At 46.7% G+C, this 14,854-nt stretch overlaps 1 protein-coding gene across 1 annotated transcript; it reads left to right on the forward strand.

The window, feature by feature from the left end:
* The first annotated feature begins 436 nt into the window (after positions 1-436).
* LOC310849209 (uncharacterized protein C8orf76) lies at positions 437-13,868 on the forward strand. Its single transcript, XM_083749312.1, has 6 exons — positions 437-597; positions 2,614-2,709; positions 4,256-4,399; positions 8,941-9,431; positions 12,221-12,353; positions 13,277-13,868. Exons 1-6 carry the CDS (start codon positions 481-483, stop codon positions 13,448-13,450), a joined length of 1,155 nt encoding a protein of 384 aa, XP_083605438.1. The 5' UTR covers positions 437-480; the 3' UTR covers positions 13,451-13,868.
* Positions 13,869-14,854: the final 986 nt, after the last annotated feature.

The raw sequence follows: 14,854 nt of genomic DNA on the forward strand, positions 1-14,854 counted from the left end.
CCCGGCCATATCAAGGAAAGTCGAGGCTACCCCAAGAGAGCTGAGGAGGAGATGCAAAACACCCTCCAGATGTCAGCGAGGACTAAATCCAGAGTTTGGTTTTGCATGCAAGCCGGCTTCCTCCATCCGCACTTGACGTTTCAACTGCTGAAACACCAAAAAGAGAGTTGGGTGTAAGTGCCGTGAGGGGGGCACAGATGCTGTGCAATCGGTGCTGCGCAAGCCCCGCCTCCGTTTGCCGGCGCCGCGTTCCAAGCGTCACGTTCGACGAGGAATGCCTTCCCAAGCCGACCCGGAAGCTCGCACCTTGCGTACGCCTCTAATTCATTTGCAAGTCTATGAGTTGTCTCCGTAAGCCCGCCCCGTGACTCGGGCCTGTCTAGCTTGCGGCGCAGCGCCGTCCTCTGTGATCCGGAAACGAGACCCTCTCTAGGAGAGTGAGCTTCCGGCGCGCTCGCTCGCCTCTCTTCCCAAGGCGGCATGGCGCTGCCTTTCGACTTCGAGGAGTCGGTCTTCGAGGGGCGCTGCCGGGAGGGGAAGGGACGCGGCTCCGCCTCTCCTTCCCTCGGCTACAGCCCCCGGTGCTGTGAGCCCGAGGTGAGGGAGAGAGACAGAAGGCTGGGGGTGGGATGGGAGGAGGCCCCATAGAGTCCTGGGAAATGTAGTTTTTAACCCCTCCCCCCACAGAGATACATTTCCCAGGATTCATTGGGGGAAGCTATAAATGGGCTTTAAAAGGGTGTTGGTCCAACATCAGAGCTCCCAGGGCAGGTTCTGTCCATGCTTCTGCCTTCCCTGACCTGGGCCCCCCTAGATGCTTTGGACTTAAACTCCCAGCAGACTGAAGCTGGTTGGAATTGTCATCCAAATCATCTGGATGACAGCTGCCTTTGTTCTGGCAAGACGTGGGGCAAGGCGGTTGGGGGATGATTCCCCCCCCCAATTTGGTGTTTGTTTATTATTGCTATTATTATTATTATTATTATTATTATTATTATTATTATTATTATTATTATTGCTATTAATATTAATATGCCACCCAGCCATTCTGGGCGGCTCCCAACAAAATATTAAAAACACAGGGACTTCAAAGCAATCCATTACAATTTATTGCCTACCTAACAGGATGCCCTAACAGGGACGCGGGTGGCGTTGTGGGTTAAACCGCAGAGCCTAGGGCTTGTCGATCAGAAGGTCGGCAGTTTGAATCCCCGCAGTGGGGTGAGCTCCCGTTGCTCAGTCCCTGCTCCTGCCAACCTAGCAGTTTGAAAGCACGTCAAAGTGCAAGTAGATAAATAGGTACCACTCTGGTGGGAAGGTAAATGGCGTTTCCATGCGCTGCTCTGGATCACCAAAAGCGGCTTAGTCATGCTGGCCACATGACCCTTGGCCAGTAAAGCGAGATGAGCGCCGCAACCCCAGAGTTGGCCACGACTGGACCTAATGGTCAGGGTTCCTTTACCTTTAACAGGATGGCCCCTCTGGAATTTGTCACACGCACACACAAATTTGTAAACCTGCCTGTGGCTACCCAGAGCTTGATCTTTCACGCATCCTTTCAAACATATGTGTGTGGAGAGAATCCCAAACTTTTTTTGGGTGAGGGCAGGAAAAGCGAGAGAGAGAATGAGAGAGAAAAAGAAGACCTGAAATATAGGACAAAACTCTTATCAATACAAAACGTAGCATTTTACATTGAAATACGGGACAATCCTGCATTTTACAGGACAGGTGGCAACCCAATCTGGAGAGAACCAGGTTGGGGAAGGCTGATGTATGAAGCAGAAGGGAACTCAGTAGCATAGCATTGTAAAGGGACCCCCAAGAGTCATCTAGTCCAAAGAGTCTGTGTAAAAAACTCCAATGAAGGAGAGTCTACCACCTTCCAAGGCAGTCATTCAAACAGCTCCTAATTGTTTAAAGGGACGCAGGTGGCGCTGTGGGTTAAACCACAGAGCTTAGGACTTGCCAATCAGAAGGTTGGCGGTTCGAATCCCCGTGACGGGGTGAGCTCCCGTTGCCCGGTCCCTGCTCCTGCCAACCTAGCAGTTCGAAAGCACATCAAAGTGCAATTAGATAAATAGGTACCACTCCAGCGGAAAGGTAAAGGGTGTTTCTGTGTGCTGCTCTGAAGCGGCTTAGTCATGCTGGCCACATGATCCAGAAGCTGTACACCAGCTCCTTCGGCCAATAAAGCAAGATGAGCGCCGCAACCCCAGAGTCGGTCATGACTGGACCTAATGGTCAGGGGTCCCTTTACCTTTACCTTTAATTGTTTAAAGAGCCTTGTATGCCTTTTGCAGGGTGTGTATGTGTATGAAATCAGAGGCTTGTAAAACTTTGCAGCAGGAATGGTGGAACCTGTGGCTCACCAGATTATTGCTGGCTGGAGCTGATGGGAATGAAGTCCAACATCTGGAACGCCACAGTCTCCCAATCCCCACTTTGAAAGTAGACAGTTTATTCTTTTGGCATGAGTTTTCATAACTAAGAGCCTGCTTTGTCACTCTGATGGATGGGTGTATCCAGCATGCAAGAGTCAATTTATATTTATGGAATCGATTGGTAACCCAAGCAACACAACTGATTTTACTCCCCTTTTCCTCCCTGCAGTGGTTTTGTGAGGAAACACACTGGGATGATGATGCCGAATGTGTCAACATTAAAAAATTCAGAGGAGATTTGGCATACAAGCAGCGAGAATTTAAGGTATTCTGGATACTATTATTTGAATTGTGTATCTTTCAGGCACATTATAAAATCTTGCACATGAGAGCATGCTTATATCGTTTGTCCTCGGGGTATTTTTTGAACGAATAAATAAAATAAATACTGACTCAAATCAGAGGGTTCCCCTCACTGTTTATCTTTGATTTTTTTTTAATTGTACGTTTAAATTTTGCATCTTGCCCACTTTCCTTTTCATATTTTGGTGTTGTTGCAATTGGTCCCAGGAATTTGGTAAAGGGTAAGGTGACAGGGAGGGACGCGGGTGTCGCTGTGGGTAAAACCTCAGTGCCTAGGACTTGCTGATCGCAAGGTCGGCGGTTCAAATCCCCGCGGCGGGGTGAGCTCCCGTCGTTTGGTCCCAGCTCCTGCCCACCTAGCAGTTCGAAAGCACCCCTAAGTGCAAGTAGATAAATAGATACCGCTTTATAGCAGGAAGGTAAACGGTGTTTCCGTGTGTGGCGCTGGTGCTGGCTCACCAGATGCCGCTTAGTCATGCTGGCCACGTGACCCGGATGTGTCTCCGGACAGCGCCAGCTCCCGGCCTCTTGAGCGAGATGAGCGCACAACCCTAGAGTCGGACACGACTGACCCGTACGGGCAGGGGTACCTTTACCTTTAACTTTAAGGTGACAAGGAGATGGCAGAATGCCAGCTGGGTGCTAGCCTGGGGTTACAGCAACATCCTGTGCACATCAATGGGACTTGCACCTACATAAGGGTGTATAGTACTGCACACTTTAAACAATAAACCTCAGAAGCCAAATGCCACACTCCACACTTTTCTGTTTAACCCTCAAGTCTTAAAGGGTAAAGGGACCCCTGACCATTAGGTCCAGTCGTGGCCGACTCTGGGGTTGCGGTGCTCATCTCGCTTTATTGGCCAAGGGAGCCGGCATACAGCTTCCGGGTCATGTGGCCAGCATGACTAAGCCGCTTCTAGTGAACCAGTGCAGCGCATGGAAACACCGTTTACCTTCCCACCGGAGCAGTACCTATTTATCTACTTGCACTTTGACGTGCTTTCGAACTGCTAGGTTGGCAGGAGCAGGGACCGAGCAACGGGAGCTCACCCCGTCACGGGGATTCGAACTGCAAACCTTCTGATTGGCAAGTCCTAGGCTCTGTGGTTTAACCCACAGCGCCACCCGGGTCCCATAACCCTCAAGTCTTAATGACCCTTTAAAAATGTCTCCCTCCCCCCAAGCGATCTTACCTGGCTGGAACACTTCCTTGAACTGTGACAATGCCCCTTGTTTGCCTTGATGGAAGACAGGAAAGTGGTGTGCGTCTGGCCACACCCACCACTGCCATGTGGCCCCCAGAAGGTTACCTAGAATTGAATGTGGCTCTCAGGCTGAATGGAAAAGGTTCCCCACCCCGCTTTTCAGCATTAATATTATTTCTTACCCTAGAACTTGGGCCTTGATCTTGCTTTATGCCTAATGATTGCGCGCAGATCTCAGGCCACTCAGTCTTCCTGAGCTGCACTAAGTTCAAGCTCGGTATTTGCAAAATCTCGTTTCAGAAGGCTCTGTGCGAATATTCCGGCTGCCTCGCGCTGCTGCCTCCCAGCAACACTGCCATGCGGAGAGATGTGCAAGAGAGCCAGGCTCGTTGCTTTGCTCACCTGGGGAGACACAAGGAAGCCTTGGAGATCGCAGAAACGTTGGTTGGTGGTTTCCCCATTTCCCCCCTCTTTTTGTTGTTGTTGTTGCACATAACACCAGTCTTGAAAGACCTACACTGGCTCCCAGTATGTTTCCAAGCACAATTCAAAGTGTTGGTGTTGACCTTAAAAGCCCTAAACGGCCTCGGTCCAGTATACCTGAAGGAGCGTCTCCACCCCCATCATTCTGTCTGGACACTGAGGTCCAGCGTTGAGGGCCTTCGCTGCGAGAAGCAAAGCTACAGGGAACAAGGCAGAGGGCCTTCTTGGTAGTGGCGCCCGCCCTGTGGAACGCCCTCCCATCAGATGTCAAAGAGATAAACAACTACCTGACATTTAGAAGACATCTGAAGGCAGCCCTGTTTAGGGAAGCTTTTAATGTTTAATAGACTATTGTATTTTAATATTTTGTTGGAAGCTGCCCAGAGTGGCTGGGGAAACCCAGCCAGGTAGGCGGGGTATAAATAATAAATTATTATATATTCTATTCCATCTTTCCTCCGAGGAGCTTAAGGCGGTCTACCTTGTTATCCCTCTCCCTGCTTTCATCATCACAGTGACCCTGTGAGGTAGGTTAGGCTGCGAGGGAGACTGAGGCTACACACAATATATTTAAAGCTCATGACTTCCCTGAAAGAATTGTGGGAAGTGTAGCTTGGAGGTTGTAGCTCTCTGAGGGGTAAACTACACTTCCCGGTATTCTTTGGGGGTAGTAATCTGCTTCAGATTTATGGCATACACTCATTAGGGGAGTGCCAGTTCAATGAAGACATCGGCCCAGTGTGTGAAAAAGGCAGAATCCTTGTTGGGGAATCATTAGCAAAGGAACTGGAAATATGATTATTGATATCGTAATGCCATTGTACAAATCTGTGGTGTGACTGCATTTGGAATACAGTGGTACCTCAGGTTAAGAACTTAATTCGTTCTGGAGGTCCGTTCTTAACCTGAAACTGTTCTTAACCTGAGGTACCACTTTAGCTAATGGGGCCTCCCACTGCTGCCGTGCGATTTCTGTTCTTATCCTGAAGCAAAGTTCTTAACCCGTGGTACTATTTCTGGGTTAGCGGATTCTGTAACCTGAAGCGTCTGTAACCTGAAGCGTCTGTAACCTGAAGTGTCTGTAACCCGAATTACTACTGTACTGTGTACAGTGCAAGTCATCTCACCTCAAAAAGGAGCGACTTTTTTGGAACTTTTTAGTCTAGAGAAAAGGTGAGGAAGAAGTGACACGATAGACGTTTATGCATAGCATGGAGAAAAGTGGATAGAGAACAGCTTTTCTCCCTCTCCCTCATAACACCACAACTTGTGGATGCCCAATGAAGCTGAATATTGGAAGGTGCAGGGCAAACTGAAGATAGTACAGTGGTGCCCCGCAAGACGAACGCCTCGCAAGACAGAAAACCCGCTAGACGAAAGGGTTTTCCGTTTTGGAGGCGCTTCGCTAAGCGAATTTCTCTATGGGGTTGCTTCGCAAGACGGAAAAATCTTGCGAGTTCCCGCGGGGTTTTTTCGCTCCCCCCCTTTTCCTAAGCTGCTAAGCCGCTTAACAGCTGATCCGCTGATAAGCCGCTTAACAGCTGATCGCTAAAAGCCGCTAGACCGCTAATAGCGCTAATCCGCTAAGCTGTCAATGGGCTTGCTTCGCAAGACGAAAAAACCGCTAGACGAAGAGAATCACGGAACAGATTCTTTTCGTCTTGCGAGGCACCACTGTACTTCTTCATGCAGGGAATAATTAAAGTCTGGAACTCACTCCCACAAGAGGCAGTTGTCAGGAGTTCAGCCTACACTCGAGTAGGACCCTAGCAGAGACACATGCCCGACTGGCATGTTCCCTCCCTCCTGGTCGATCGTTCGGGAGCTTCAAAAGCTTTCTTCAGCCCGAACATCACAGCAACCAATGCCAACTGACACCGGCACACTTAGGGATCCGCAGAGTTTGCGCATCATGTGTAACAGACCCCAACAACTCAGCATTTTGGCTAATCTATTTACATATAAACACACACACAGCACTGCAACATGGCTCCCTCTCTCTCTAGCATCAGACAGCAAAGAGAAAAAGAACAAAGGACAATAGTCCCACTTCACGGAACACAGTAACACAAACATCCTGTTTTTGTCACTTCCCACTCTGTGGAGTCAAAACATACACCGTCATGTGAAAGACAACAATCCCATGACTGCAGTCATGGAGCAGGGATTCTAACAGTTATGGCCACTAACCTGGGTGGCTTTAAAAGAGGATTGGACACATTCATGGAGGTAAAAGCTATCAGTGGCTATTAGCCATGATGACTGTGCTCTTGCATCCACATTTGGAGGCAGCAATGTTGCTGAAAACCACAGGGGGGGAGTGAGGGGAGAGATTTCATCAGGCAAGGCCTTCTTCAGTCTGCCTTGCCCCACCCTCCAGTCTCTGCTTCTCAATTTGTATTGTAATATTTTATGCACCGTGGCTTGCCGTTGTTTTATTGATTGTCGTTTAGAAATTATTTATTGTAATTGTTAAGAGTAGATTTCTGCTCAATTTTTAAATGCTTATATTGAATATTATTCTATATTATTCTAATGATTGTTGAATGGGCTGTAACACTCATGCTAGCTAGTAGTTTGTTAGTTTGTAGTAGCTATTAGAAATAAAAGGAGTTATGCTTCACAGCTAGCTTCCGCATTATTTATACTCTGCTGAGTCTGGTGCTCACAATGCACAGTTGTGGGTCCAGTGCACTGGGACCAGATTTCCAGCATTGGAAGGTCTCTGAAAGTTCTCCAGTCGCCTAGTCCAGTCGGGGCAGAACCAGTTATTGAGCCCAGTCGCTGACATCTCGTCTTATCACATTTTTGTCTTGCATTAGATTGTTATAAGGTGTACATTCTTTGTTTCTTTAGCTTGTAAACCGCCTTGGGTATTGTAAGATAGAAAGACGGTATACAGATTAAAAGTGATGATGATGATGATGATGAGTGCTCTTGGGCTCGAATCCTGATTCCTGGTTTCCCACCGGCATCTGCTTGACCACTGTGAGAGCAGGATACTGGACTGGGTGGGCCGCTGGCCTGATCCTGCCAGCTCTTAGCCCAAGGTCCTTTACTGAGTTTCATGACTGTCACTTAGTTTGCAGAAGAATGCCATTATTTCCCACCCATTGTTTCTCCAGAAGTGTTTCCACTGGTGCTATGCCGTATATGTTTGCGGGCATGTAGAGGAAACCACATGCTCCATGTGCCTAACACATGGGGCATAGCATCTGTCCTCTGGAACAGTTTTAAGCTGGTTTAGCTGGTTTCTAAGGCCACATCGGGACGCGGATGGCGCTGGGGTTAAACCACAGAGCCTAGGACTTGCCGATCAGAAGGTTGGCGGTTCGAATCCTTGCGACGGGGTGAGCTCCCATTGCTCAGTCCCAGCTCCTGCCAACCTAGCAGTTCAAAAGCACGTCAAGTGCAAGTAGATAAATAGGTACCACCCCGGCGGGCAGGAAAACGGTGTTTCCGTGCGTTGCTCTGGTTTGCCAGAAGTGGCTTAGTCATGTAACGAGAACCCGCTCGCCATCAGTAAGAATCAGTCTCACACAGAGATGGGTTGAAGAAATCTGGCTGCCTCAGAGCTGCTGCAGCACAGCCTTTATTGTGTAAAGTCAGAAAGATACAAAATACCAGAAAAGCAACTTTTTCTAAGCCAGCAGATAAGGACCATCGCACTAGACTACGCAGATGATCAGGCTATGCTTACGTGGGCCAATCATTAGGACAGCATGAGCCGTCCACGCGTTGATCATGCTCCAAGGATGCTTTTAGCTATGAAAGCACCCTGCAATAATAAGAACTTTGCTCAAGCAACCATTTTCCCACAGTCATGCTGGCCATATGCTGGCACCCTCGGCCAATAAAGCGAGATGAGCGCTGCAACCCCAGAGTCGGCCATGACTGGACCTAATGGTCAGGGGTCCCTTTACCCTTTAAGGCCACATCTGTATGTAACAGTATGCTGTGTGCTGGTGTCTCTACCTTGATCAATCCCACTTTGCTCTCCCCTGGCGCAGATGGGTAAATAAGCCTGAAAAGGGATAGCTTAGCATCAGTGCCTAAAGCTTGGGTTGTGGTTCATTTCTCCCTAACTGATCACAATTAGTAAGCCAACAAAAAAACATTGTTTGAGGCTGGTTCGCAGGTATGGTTTGTCCAGGCAAAGAAAAGCCAAAATCTTGCCTTTGCTGGGTTTGGACCTAACCCTAAGGTCTCCACTTCCTGGTTTGTTTCCATGCTTCTGCCAGGCAGCCAGCGAAATGGGAGGCACTGTGAGCTAATAGCTTGTTCAGGCAGTAATTTTGGCTTTTCGTTATGTGCTATCATGGCCATGGTGTTAGCTCTATTGCTTCTTCTTGCCCTGTTAAATTTGGATATTATTTTTAAGCAGTCTGCGTGCGTGCTTCTTTATTCAAGAAAATGTGTGTTGTCCCCCACTTTCCAGATTCTAATAAAAAAAGTCAATACTGCATCCTTTTAATCCTCAAATTTCTTTTCTTTCTTGCTAGAGACTAGGAGCAACAAACACTGACCACATAACAACAGTACTAGGGCTGCAGCTTGCCATTTACCAGACTCTGGAGCGTGTCGAGGAAATAATTGGGTGCTTACAGCCCCTGATTTTGTTGCACCCCTTTCACCCAGGGAACTGGAAGCTGCTTGCTGAAGCTTATGCAAAACTTTTGCAGTTTCCAGTTCCGTTGTCTCTGTCGGAGGCAGATCTCTTGCACCCCGATGGCTTGACTGCAGGCAACGGTCTCAAAGCTTCGGCAGAGGAATCCAGATCCCAGTGCTGCAAAAAAGACAGCTCAAGGAAGGGTTCCTCTTTGCAGTGTTCTCCCTGGACAAACAACAGCTTTGGATCTTGTGAGGAACGCCAAACAGAAAAGGGGCATTTTGGTGCCTTGGGAAAGACAGGGGCATTGCATGCGACGAAGACGGGACAAGCAGGGTCTAAAGATCTTTGGATATATGCATGTGCTTCTTTCATCAGAGCAAGGTAATGTGCAACACGTGTCTATAAAATTATCACTGTGTGTGTACAAAATATTCCATACAGTACTCTTTAAAAGTTAGACAATTTCAACATAGCAAATTATCAATCCAAATAATCAATTACATTATTTTTTCCGCCCCACCCAGGACTTCCCTCAGCTCCCCTCTCTGGTTTCTTTGCACATATTATTCTCTGCATGTTATAAATAAGTTCTTTGTTTTTCTTGGCAGGTCTTGTCCTACAACCCCTAATAGAAATCCTTCTGGTATTTTTTTACAAAAGTCATTTTAAACATTTTTTCCAGTTCGTTATGTATCACTTCCCATTTTTTTTTTAAACTTCTCTACATTCCCATCACATTTGATAAAAAGTACCTTCTTTTTCTTTACATTTCCAACATATGTTTCACCCGGTTTTGTACATTTTTGCTGTTTGTACTGGTGTAGTACACCATCTGTACATCATTTTCATGTAATTTTCTTTCAAAAAAGAACATTCGGTAAATTTCAGACGTACCTTCCACAGTTCTTCCCAGTCCTCAAATTATATATTATGTCCTATATCTTGTGCCCATTTGATCATGACTGATTTGACCTCCTCATCTTTTGTTTCCCATTCTAGCAGAATACATACAGTTCTCCTCTTGACATATATTTATTAATAATATTTATATCCCACCTTCCCAACAGAACATTGCTCAGGGTGGCTCACAATAAAAGGAAAACACGTCAGACTAGAAACTGAAACTTATTAAAATACACACTGGAAATCGCACACCATAGAAACAAGCTACACTTGAAACCTAGGGGGGCACTGCAATCAGCTGAAAGGTTTCTAAAGGTCACCTACTTTAAAAAAAAAAAATGTTGGTGTTGAGTGAAGCCATCTCTTGACTTCTTCTGCGACAGACACAAGGTTTACGTGATTAGTGGGGGGAAAGCAAAGCCGCAGCTGGCTCAAAATCGTGTAGTATTAGCAAGAGCACCTTATGATACTGGGATACTTATGACCCTGGCTGATAAATTTTGGTCCAGGTTTCTACATTGTTCACAGGAGAAATCATCCGTATTGCTATCTTAGGGGTGAAAGAGACATGACCCGGGAAATCTATGATTAGATCTCCCCCCCCCCTTTTTTCCAATTAAAACTGCTCTGTTTTGGTCGGTGAAGTGATGGGAAATAGCTCCTTGCTCTGAAGTTAGTACAGTGGTACCTCAGGTTAAGTACTTAATTCGTTCCGGAGGTCCATATTTAACCTGAAACTGTTCTTAACCTGAAGCACTACTTTAGCTAATGGGGCCTCCTGCTGCCGCTGCACCGCCGGAGCACGATTTCTGTTCTCATCGTGAAGCAAAGTTCTTAACCTGAAGCACTATTTATGGATTAGCGAAGTCTGTAACCTGAAGAGTATGTAACCAGAGGTACCACTGTATTTTCCTTGCTGGGAAGAAGCATACAGGAGGCAATTTAGACCAGGAGAATGGCATGGAGGGCAAGTGTTTAAAAACAAACAAACTCCAACGCTCCCCTGAGTCTCCCATGTCTGTTGTAAAGTCGCCCAAGAAATGTCAGAATCTGGTTATGGTTGTTCCATGTCTAGCTAATGACACCACTCATGTTGTTAGTTGTACTGCTTTCCCTGGAGTTTTCACACTGCAGCAGTGTTGCGGATAAGTTATTGGTCCACAACAATTTTTGCTAGTCTAACATCTGTTCTCATCTATCTGTGCTCATTTATAGCTTGTAAACAGCTTCAAACCACAGTTTCAGATACAGTGGTACCTCGGGTTACAGACGCTTCAGGTTACAGACTTCGCTAACCCAGAAATAGTACCTCGGGTTAAGAACTTTGCTTCAGGATGAGAACAGAAATCGCGCGGTGGCAGCGGGAGGCCCCATTAGCTAAAGTGGTACCTCGGGTTAAGAACGGATATTCAGAATGAATTAAGTTCTTAACCCGAGGTACCACTGTACTGGATCGGTGGCTCTCTTGAACCAAGGTTTCTTTTTTTAAATAATGATAATTTTATTAGTTTTCAATTACAATCCAATAATAGCCCCATTGTAACAAAACCAGTTATTAATACCAATCGTTCAAATACTGAATTATATAATTTAGATAAAGTGGGCCCTCGCATGCTAGATTTGATGGTTTGATGATTTAATTTCTGCGTTCCAAAATCTCATTATTTTCCATTACATTCCAGTCATAATAATAATCCCTTAAAGAACAACTGCAATGTTAATAACTTCTATTTGTGCTGACACATTAAATGATTTATAAAGCTACAAGTGAGGAACTCAAACTATACCCTTGTTCTTCCTATGTGTGGCAGTTATTCTGTCCGTGGTGTTTCTTCCTGTCCTAGTAAGATGTTTTGTCTTTCTTTCCTCCGGTTGTCGCTGTTATCCGTCATGCCTTGGGCGGAGCTGAGACCCCACTGTTGTTCCAGAAATTTCTCCTTCGCTCCGCCCCGTGCTTCGTTGTTTTTCAACTTTAACAACACCTGCAAAAGTAACACTGTCCCAATAAATAACCTGTTTTCACCAAGGTTTCTTTTATGGTTTTGATATTGTGTTAAACTTTGGGTTTGAACCTTTTCTTTAACACTCTTTTCAACTTGGACATTTGTAAAGAAATAGCTCAGCTGCAAAACACTCACACTTCCCATACTGGGAACTCATCCTGTGAAATCTTTAAATTCAACAACGTTGCCATGTATTCATTTTGGCTGTCAAAACTCTTACGACTCCGCTGTGTACACTCAGCTTTAGTTTTCCTTTTCCTCCAGGCTCTTGCTGCAGCTCATGCAATCGAATCAGTCTTCCTTTGCCTTAGAGCGTAACTTGAAGGCTCAGCAGGAAATTGAAGACAAAATCGCATCCTTTGGCGTGAAAGGCGACGTCTTGTTTTTGATGACTGAGGTGAGTGGAAGTTCTTTGCCAGGTTAGGGAACTTGTAGCCCTCCAGCTATGGCTAAATGGCAGCTTCTATAACCCCTGCCATGGTAGCTGGAACGGATAGGAGTTCAAGATCTAACAAGATCTGGAGGGCCACAGGTTCCCCACCCCTGCCAGAAAATGTCAGAAGCCATGCTGAATATATAGAATAATAATAATAATAATAATAATAATAATAATAATAATAATTATTATTATTATTATTATTATTATTATTATTATTACTATTACTATTTATTATTATTTATACCATGCCCGTCTGGCTGGGTTTCCCCAGCCACTCTGGGCGGCTCCCAACTGAATATTAAAAACAATACAGCATCAGACATTAAAAACTTCCCTAAACAGGGCTGCCTTCAGATGTCTTCTAAAAGTCTGGTACTTGTTGTTCTCTTTGACATCTACTGGGAGGGCGTTCCACAGGGCAGGTGCCACTACCGAAAAGGCCCTCTGCCTGGTTCCCTGTAACCTCACTTCTCACAGCAAGGGAACTGCCAGAAGGCCCTTGGAGCTGGATCTCAGTGTCCGGGCTGGATGATGGGGGTAGAGACACTCCTTCAGGTATACAGGACTGAGGCCATTTAGGGCTTTAGAGGTCAACACCAACACTTTGAATTGTGCTCGGAAATGTACTGGGAGCCACTGAAGATATTTCAGGACCAGGGAACCCTATTCAGCCTGAGGACCACATTTCCTTCTGAATACCAGTTGCTGGAAACTACAGGAGGGGAGGGCGCTCTTGTGTTCAGGTCCTGCTTGCAGGTTTCCGGCGGACACCTAGTTGTCCACTGTGAGGACAAGATGCTGGACTAGATGGACCATTGGCCTGATCTTGCAGGTTCTTCTTACATGCTAGTGTACCCTGCCTTTCCCCCCCTTCCCTGCAGGTCATGGGAGAGGACCTTGTCCCAGAAAAGCTGAAGGAGGATGCTCAGGGAGAGGTGAAATGCTTAGGTGCTTCAACCTTGGCATCCATGATGACTGTGACTCCCGTGGAATTTGAAAGGAAGTGGTTTCAGAAGCTCAGAGTCCAGTTGCCGCACTTGGACTGTCACACATAGCGCATTGTGCCTGCACGGAGACTCTTGGATGCATTTTTGTCTTTTTTGTTTTTCCTGGTTATCAAGATGATTTGTATGTAAGTGCCTAGAGGATTGTTCTGGCCAGAGAAGAATTCCACTCCTAAAGCTGATTCCATCTGTCTGAGCCTGGGATGGTTGCCCTCTTCCATGTTACATGAAAACGGCTTGGCCAGCAGGGGGAAGGTTATGAACTTGTTTTTGGCAAGGTGATTGATGAATGGCATGTCAGGAGTTCAGCCTACACTCGAGTAGGACTCTGGCAGAGACATATGCCCGAATGGCATGTTCTCTCCCTCCTGGTCGATTGTTCGGGAGCTTCATAAGCTTTCTTCAGCCCGAACATCACAGCGACCAATGCCAACCGCCACCGGCACACTTAGGGATCCGCAGAGTTTGCACAGCTTTGCACGATGGACCTCAGCAACTCAGCATTTTGGCTAATCTACTTTATTTACATATAAACACACACGGAGCACTGCAATATGGCTCCCTTTCTCTCTCTAGCATCAGACAGCAAATAGAAAAAGAACAAAGGAGAATAGTCCCACTTCATGGAACACAGTAACACAAACATCATGTCTCTGTAATTTCCCACTCTGTGGAGTCAAAACATATACCGTCATGTGATAGACAACAATCCCATGACTGCAATCATGGAGCAGGAATTCTAACATAGCAAGCTATTTTCCATGCTGCTGGTTCATGCCCCATTCACTTTTGTGTCTCCCAGTGCATGGATCTGCTCTGTGGAACGATAGCAGAGCAGCACGGTCCTCAAATAAGGTTTGACAAACCTCCCTGCCCATTTGCAAAAGGGATGTTCATGTGAGAAAGTAACCCGGGGGATCTTGAACAGGGGCCTGTCTCCCATTTGTCTGTTGCATGTGCTACGGTCCTCTTCTTAGAGGTTGGTTCTCTGTAAGTATAACTTGTTGTGAGCAGCTTCATGTCATTCCCCAGATCAGAGCAGGCTAATAACAACATCTACCGTATTGGCGGGACGCGGGTGGCGCTGTGGGTAAAACCTCAGTGCCTAGGACTTGCCGATCGTATGGTCGGTGGTTCGAATCCCTGCGGCGGGGTGAGCTCCCATCTTTCGGTCCCAGCTCCTGCCCACCTAGCAGTTCAAAAGCACCCCTAAGTGCAAGTAGATAAATAGGTACCGCTTTATAGCGGGAAGGTAAACGGCGTTTCCGTGTGCTGTGCTGGTGCTGGCTCGCCAGAGCAGCTTCGTCACGCTGGCCACGTGACTCGGAAGTGTCTCTGGACAGCGCTGGCCCCCGGCCTCTTAAGTGAGATGGGCGCACAACCCTAGAGTCGGACATGACTGGCCCGTACGGGCAGGGGTACCTTACCGTATTGGCCTGAATATAAGCCTCACTT

The sequence above is a fragment of the Podarcis gaigeae genome (assembly GCF_964106915.1).
Source record: "Podarcis gaigeae genome assembly, chromosome: 7".
Classification (NCBI taxonomy): domain Eukaryota; kingdom Metazoa; phylum Chordata; class Lepidosauria; order Squamata; family Lacertidae; genus Podarcis; species Podarcis gaigeae.